The 8596-nt window shown below is 30.3% G+C and overlaps 1 protein-coding gene across 4 annotated transcripts in view; it reads right to left on the minus strand.

Annotated features, from left to right (window-relative positions):
• Positions 1–1184, minus strand: part of LOC143225823 (cAMP-dependent protein kinase catalytic subunit 3-like) — a 61253-nt gene extending 60069 nt beyond the window's left edge. Inside the window, exon 1 of one of the 4 annotated variants that reach the window (XM_076455889.1) lies at positions 562–1128. In XM_076455889.1, coding sequence (XP_076312004.1) covers positions 562–703 — 142 coding nt within the window. In that variant the 5' untranslated portion in view covers positions 704–1128. Of the gene's footprint in view, positions 1–561 lie in introns of all 4 variants that reach the window. The other 3 variants (XM_076455915.1, XM_076455898.1, XM_076455905.1) reach the window with 3 other exon arrangements.
• Positions 1185–8596: the final 7412 nt, after the last annotated feature.

Raw genomic sequence — 8596 nt, forward strand, 5'->3', positions numbered from 1 at the left:
TTATTCTGTACTTGTTATCTTATTTCAAGATAAGTGTATAAAGAATCCGTATAAACATACATATACATACAAACTTAATGAATTTCCGAACACTGCCTTTACTATACTTACAATAACCTAACGTACATGTGTCTTAAAGATTGTTTTGTCACGTTTAGTAAAATTCCATCAACTATAGGAAAGCTTTAACCTTATGTGATTTAACATACTCCATTTGATTTTTTTCTTCGTTGCATTATGTATATATGATTTAGATATATGCAAGATATCAACAGAAGTAAAAATAGATAGTATTATTAACTTCTTTAGTGATACACCAGATGCAAATGAATTTAAAACACAAACAACTAAAATAACGTCCTTAAAACCAGTTATTAAAACACTTGTCTGGTATATCGTTTTTTTCCCATTTTAAGCCCATGTTTCGTATTTGAAACAAAAAGACATAGTGTTGGGAAAATGAATTAAATATTAAATTATGAGACAAACCTAAGAATTTATAAACGACGTTTTCATATTTACCAAGCTCGTTTCAACAGAGAATATAATGAGAAATTTTACCTATTGTCCTGATAATATCGAATTCCTCCAGTTGAAAATTTCTAGGCTGGTTAACAGTAGTAATCACCGGTGGTTCCTTCGTCCTCAGCGATCCCCCTCTTCTCAGTTTTTCCAGGAAAACTTTATCTTTATGTGAAGCCATACCAAATATTGTAACGGCGAAATGTATCAATGAATGTTACATACAAACAAGACGATGTTAGCCGTACTGTCCCGGAGATTATGCAATATTCTATCGGTAAAGTAGGAAGGAAACCATAGGATCTGAGAACGTTTAGACACGCAGTTACAAAGATAGGGTGACCCAATAAGGTGAACCAGCGTTCTGTACAGTAGTAATAGTTAGACGAAGAATTAAAAATTTGGAGAACTTAACAGTTGCAATGGTGTTATGTTTTTGTAATATGAAATTGAAAACAAGAATTTTAACCAAATTACAGGGACAGAATTTCGCTGTCAATATGTGATATTTGTTAAACCTTGCTACAGAGAGACTTAAGGCATGTAGTTGCTGAACTTTCCAGTCTTGGTCGAGGCCACTGGTTTAACACTCCCTTAGTTCTTCATGCTTATGTTTAGGACAGGATGTATTAAATTCGCAACAGCCCAGATGTGTTGCCTTCGTAGCGGCCTCTGTTGAGTAGTTAAGCTGAAATCGTTTTTTTTCTAAACTCACTTTTGTACGTTAAAATAAAAACGAATTTATTGAGCGAAAATATTCAAGTGTATGTTTAAATAGAAAGGTTTGTTTTTGTGTTATATTTTGTTATTTACTTTAACTATGAGCATATGTTCTCTAGTTTGTGTTTGTAATATTAAAATTTCAACTTAAAAATTGATTTGCCGTTTTTAAGACTAAATTTCAGCAAAATACTTGAGCTAGAGTTCTGCTTTATTGAAAAGTTATATAAGTATCATAATTCAACTTTTATAAATCCCTTTGACGTTTTTTATTTCTGAAAATAAGTATTATACAATGCATATTTTGTAATGAAAAATATATCTTATGCGGATTCTTATAACATAATTTTATTTGATGGTAATGGGTATTAATACATGAAATATTGAAACGTTACAGACAATATCTATACATTCTAGAGATATTTAGTTGTGGAAATTATGTTATTACTTGTGTTAAGGTATGGTCTGTTATTTTGCACGAAACTAAATATTTTGTATACACTTCTGATTGCTTTAATAAAAGTGAAAACATTAAGTTATTTATGTATTAAACTTTATCTTGAGCTGATGGATGAAGAGAAAAAGATTGGTTCGTTCATTGTTAGTTGTATATATTAGAGAGAGAACAACGACAAACCACGCTTGTAAACAAGTAAATAAACAGTAAGCATACGGCTGCTGTGCTTTAGTTTGTATGGATGGAAAATATAAACTCTCTGTGTTTGTGTTTGCTATAGAAAAGTCACATCGGGCCATCCGTTGAATCTACTGAGGGGAATCGAATCCCTGATTTTAGCGATTTAGTGTGGGGGACCGTAAGCTCTGAGACATCAGTTGACATGTATAAATGAAAGTACACTTCAGTATGGGAGTATTGTTATAGGATTTAAAACTACTAAGTATGGTTAAAGACAAATGAAGTGGATCAGGTAACTGTAGATAAAGAGGTACTTGAGGACATTAAAAAATTGCATAGTATAGTTAGTATTGATAAAGATATACGCAAGGAACTAAGGACAAAACTGGGAGAACCAGGAATTGTTTTTAGAAATTTGTATGGAATATGGGATAATACTGGTTTATCTATTAAGATGAAGTTAAAGTTGATCAATAGCTTGGTTGTTTTGGTTTTGTTATACAGCAATGAGGTATGGAAAGGATTAGAGAAAACTGGATCTAAAATGTTTTTAGATAAATTGTTTAAGAAAGATAACGAAGACTAAATGGTTTCATTTTATACAAAAATATATTAATAGAGATAAAAGGACAGCAATCAACCAGAGAAATGTTCAAGTTGTATAGATGGAACTACTACTTTGTGCGTGTTCTAAGAATGGAGGAGAATGGACTACGAAGACAAGTAATTAGGTGAAGGGTAGGTAGAAGACGGTGCAGAGGAAACAGAAAGACATTTAATGTAGAACAATAGAGATGGATGTAAGAAATGAAGATATGGTAGAAGAAAGTTTGAGAAATGAGCAGAAAATTGAATGCGGTAGAGAGCTTTTATAGTTGTCCTATGGAGTACTTGAGATCTGGAAAGAACTGATAATAATAAATGGGCTTTTCATATTTTATCGCAACAGTATATAAACATAATAGCCATATTGCCAGATTGTTTTTATAAACATTCTAGTTTAGAAGTTAAGTCTTCGATATTTAGATGTATTTGAGATAGTTATTGACATTTGATTGTTCGTCATATATTTCAAAGTTTTCACTCTTTGTCCATCTCAGGCATAATAAATTTATCATAGTCTGAGACACAGATGTATTGTTAACTAGTTGCTCACCTTTGGTTTTAAATTTTGAATTAGAAACGTTTTATGTTTTTAATGGCCATTCATCTGTCAAAATGAGAATTTAAAAAAGGAAATATAAATATTTTAAAATCAAAGAGTCAACATTAGAATGTATTTATCTATAGTGAAAAATGTAGACGTTTGTGTTACTGAAATAAAACATTTTTTATTTTTAAATTATAGGGTTTAATGTCAATAAAATACCTCGTTATCTTGTGCTATGTCGTTTAATACTGAAAGATATGACTTACTTCACATGCTGTTGCATTCATTTTATTTTTAAATACAGACATTTATTTTAACTGTGTGTTAAAACATTGGGGTTAAAAGGACATCGTCTAGCAACTTTGAGGGTATTTACAGAGTATAATTATTCTCTGTTATTATGATAAAAAAACAACATCAAACTAATAGATTCAAGGTGATTATAACATAATAAAATTAAATATGCATACTTTAATGATACTGTTATCAAACTTTCTCCGTCGAGTGACCATGTTAAAATTTTTCTTTATATCTTGCATTTAAACTTCAAATAATAATAATAAATCTTTAATGAAAATAAATTCGATGTATGACTCCATAAGCTAATCGTTATCTTAGAAGTTATGTTTCATTTGAACTTTCGAATATAATATTTTAAATGTATTCGTTTTTGTGTAGTTAAATATAAAGCTTCATAATGGGCTATCTGTGCTGTGCCCACCAAATTATGGCTTTACCGTTATAAGCCTTCAGAACTACCACTAATCCAAAATTATTGTAAAATAACACTGTTGAAGAAATTTAACTAAAATATTTAAAATATTTTGTACACTTTCTTGAAAGTTGCTAATCATATGGATGAAAGAACAAAATTTTGTTTTATCTTTTCAATCAAACTTTCCTTTTAAATAGTTTATGTTTTATAGCATCACTTTGAATATATTTTATATAACTTTTTATTTGTAGTTCTCTGAGAATTAATATTATCCATTTATAAATAAAACTGAATATCTTGTTTTTTGTTTTGTTTTAAATTATTGCTTATAACAACTTTTATTGTAAATCCTGCTAGGATTAAAACGATACACCAATATTATATATATATATATATATTTACCTATTACAATTTTATAAGCTTGTTATGATTTTTCTTGTTCGTATAAAATCTGTAGTGATTTATCAAAATATTTTAGAAGAAACTACAAATAGTTGTAGAACCTTAAAATAAACATATTAGACTAAACCATTTTATTCTTCTATGTACTTAGGATAATCATGTAATGTAGGAAGATTGAATTATTTCAACATTTTAAATACTATTTTATTTTTAAAGCGAATTAAACTTCTGCAATATTCTATACAATTATAGTAATTTATACGGGAAAGTACATAATGATATATTAACTCACGATTTTTGTCATATTATAATATTATCTCATAAGAATGTAACACCGATAATACATTTTAATATATTTTTATTCTTGGTCTTGATATTAAGTTCAAAGTTCAACAGCTTCTAAGATGACCACACGTAGCATTTTGTCTTAGTAGGTAAAGGGGGTTGTCCTGAGGGTCTCGCTCTCCATCTACAAAAATCGTTAAGGTTGTTCTCTTAGCATAAGAAACCGGAGCCTAAGAGAAGTTGAAACAACATTATAAGATACCTGAAAGTTTGTGAAGGAACTATAATGAGAAGCATATGATCAGACAATAAAACTGGGCAAGATTGAACCTGTGGGTAACTACCCACGTTCAGGTAAATATAGGAGAGTTGAGAGTGATGAATCTTCTACCTTCTAACTCAAACATCGTCTGAAGGCTGAACGACACTGGTTGTCACCATAACAGAAGTTAGCTTTTCATTCTCTAATATTCTAGATATTCTTAATAAAATGTTATTTTGGATAGTTGATTTTTTCAAACTTTTCTAAAGTAATGAACTTTTCCCCATTAGGCTCAAGATTTCTAAACTCTTGCGGTCAGAAACCACACCTGTCATTAACAGATATTGATCTGATTCTGTAAGGCTAATCTTCGTGAAAGCAGTAAAGGAAACGTGTAAGAGTTGGAAGATATAGCTGATAACAAATAATACTGAGTTGTACAGTAACAATAACTCTCATCCGTAGGTCTCACATGTCACGGTACTGATATAATAAAATTAATTAATTTTGTTGATAGAACACCTAAGTTTGAATCAGAAGTATCACTGTGTGAATGAATATTGTCTCATAAATTAATGATGCAGAACTTCCAAGTTTAGTATGACTTATATGAATATGTATACATAGATATATACATTCTATTTCCTCTTAAGTATATAATATATTCTCTTTTCTTATGAAGACATTTCTTATAGTTCCTTATTGGGAAAAGCTAGATCATATTCTACAGCTCTCCAACTTTTATCAAATTATGTAAATAATGAGGTTTGACAAAATACTATGTGTATACTTTTAATATAAAATAAACAACTTGTTGTGTGATATTTCCTTTCACATCTGATGTTCACAACTTGAGTACTGACTCAAGATTACAACAGATAGTTTATATACTTTCATTATGGACTCATATGTACCTCCTTCTTTTACTGGGAGAAAAGAGAAGAGGTTTTGGGAAGAACGATAAGGTTCTGTTAACTTTGAAACTGACTCAAATTACAGGTTTTAATCTGACAAAATTACGGTATATATTCGAGCCGCGAGTTCGGCTTAATAGTGAATTTTCTTCTAGAGTTTCGGTCTTTTCAGGTTTTTATTGTCTGTGAATTGTTTTAAACACCAATCAGAATTAGAATATTTTTTTACATATTTTGTGATTATACAGCAGTATCAAACTACATAAACTGCTTTTTCTGTGATAAATTCCTATTTGATTTATCTGATTTTTATCTAAAAAAGAATACTGAAACTGTCTTTTTGCATCTGATTATTATCATAACAATTATTACAGTGACTATGTTTGTCCATGTGAATATCTCTTCTGTCATAGGCAATTATGATACTTTCTACAAGTTAACATAACAACTCTTATAGTGTTAATTTTGCATCTTAGAACCGCCAGTAAACTAATATTTCAGTCACTAACAAATGTTTACTTTGCTATAACTGACTTAACTAAATATTTAGGTAAATAGTTTGTAAAAGGCTAGAAGTTTTGCATTTTTTATATCTTCTACACATTTCATATCAATGTCTTTAGATTTTATTGCTCTTAATTGGAGATGTTGTCATTTTTATATTGTTTGTTTGTTTTTGAATTTCGCACAAAGCTACACGAGGGCTATCTGCGCTAGCCGTCCCTAATTTAGCAGTGTAAAATTAGAGGGAAGGCAGCTAGTCATAACCGCCTACCACCAACCTTTGGGCTACTCTTTTACCAGAGAATAGTGGGATTGAACGTGACATTATAACGCCCCAATGGCTGAAAGGGCGAGCATATTTGGTGTGAAGGGATTTCAAACTGCGACCCTTCATATTGCAACTCTTTATGTTAATTTGTTTTCATGTTTTCTTATACTATGGTGACCTTCTATAATTTTCTGATGCTTCCAAGTTTTGTTCACAATTTTTAGTTATTCTTTATAGACATATCATTCTTCAGTGTGTCTACTGAATCACTCCGTTTAGCTTCTTATTTTGTTCACTCGCTGCAGAATCACTTACAATAATATTTACTCTCTACTTAGACGTGAGTAACAATGAAAATTTAATATTTCCTTTACACACCGTGGGTATCAAATTCTAAATGTTAACGTCATAAGCTCTCGCACTCACTGCAAAAACACAAAGGGAAGAATTAGTACGATACAATTATACCGTATCTTTGGCATGAGTGTTCATTGGTATATGTATTTTCTCCTTCAAATAAATTACTATCTCTGAAGAAAAAAAGAATTTCGAAGTTACCTGCTTATAGTCTTCATTTTAACAGATCTCAAAGCACAGGTTCATTATCTAAACTATTATTTTGTTGGAAAAACGTAAATATACTTTTGGGCTATTTCTAATAATATTGTTTCGTTATTTAACTTCCAACAACACTAATAAATTTCAGTAAGCTATCACAAACTAACAATTTATTTTTTTAATCTGCTAAAGGAATATGGTTTATTCTAGAATTTCATTATAGCTTGTAAACATTGTACCACGAGTATTTGAACTCTTGGAGAATCTAGCCCTTGCGTTCTTGAAATTTCAACCCTGAATAATAGGCTACGTAATTCACAAGCCATAGAGTAATTCACAAATCTACATTATCTGTAGACCAAGGTTTCGAACAATATCGAATTTCGAAATTTCCATTAATGTTTCATATAAGTTTTCATTTTCTACTAAACAATAACCATTATTCCTCATGTATGAATAAAAATAGAACTTTCTGAACATTTTTGTGTATCTTCTGAATGCCTAGTACACTAATTCTCCACTTGTAGATGAAGTGAAATTACTCATTGGAATAGTAACGTAATATTTTACAAAAACAAAATAGCAAAACAAATTAATGTTTCATATGCACTAGTTACGGCCTGGCATGGCCTAGCGCGTAAGGCGTGCGACTCGTAATCCGAGGATCGCGGGTTCGTGCCCGCGTCGCGCCAAACATGCTCGCCCTCCCAGCTGTGGGGGTGTTATAATGTGACGGTCAATCCTACTATTCGTTGGTAAAAGAGTAGCCCAAGAGTTGGCGGTAGATGGTGATGACTAGCTGCCTTCCCTCTAGTCCTACACTACTAAATTAGGAACGGCTCGGTGCAGTGGGCTAACAACCTACTCACTTAAATACTTGTTGAAGAATCCACAAGCGATTGCGGCCCTATGTTCCTATATGGAATCTAATGGTGTTAACTAACTAACTATACACCAGTTAACTTATTTCTGAATTTAAAAGAAAACACATTTCATATATATTTTTAATGTAAATATTAAACTCATAAGGAAAAGTATATATTTTTTGCATGTGTCAGTAAATACATTATTATAACAGAAGTTTCAATGGTCTGATATAATAATAAATAAAATTCAAAATTTTGATTTATGATTTTATCGAAATCTGTTACTTTGTTCACACTTTAGTTTTAAATATATCTAAATACTTGATGTAGGGAAGTTGCAGAATATTTAATAATGTAATTAAACTGATAAAAAAAAACATGTATATTTTAATTAAAACAAATAACAACCTTAATATCACACTGATTATATTTTAATCTTAATTCTACAGTGACTATTTGCAGTTTCATATTGTAATGAATAAATTACAAATTTTAGTATTATTTGCATTTTTAGATTGTAAAATTACACTCAATTTACTAGCCAGTCTTAATTTCATACTGCATGCATATGAGGTCCTTATTACAGCACAGAAATTTATTATTTTTACATTTTATTATCATATTCAATATAATTAGATGTCTTAATAGTGCAGTGAATGTAAGTATTTTGTTTACTGAACTGATGTGAAATCAAGTATAAACTGAATGAAGAATAATTCTAACGTAGTTGGCAAGGGCTGATGTGTACATCCACCTCATATGAAAAATATAAGAACTAATAATTAAATAACAG

This window comes from Tachypleus tridentatus, chromosome 1 (genome assembly GCF_004210375.1).
Source record: "Tachypleus tridentatus isolate NWPU-2018 chromosome 1, ASM421037v1, whole genome shotgun sequence".
NCBI lineage: Eukaryota > Metazoa > Arthropoda > Merostomata > Xiphosura > Limulidae > Tachypleus > Tachypleus tridentatus.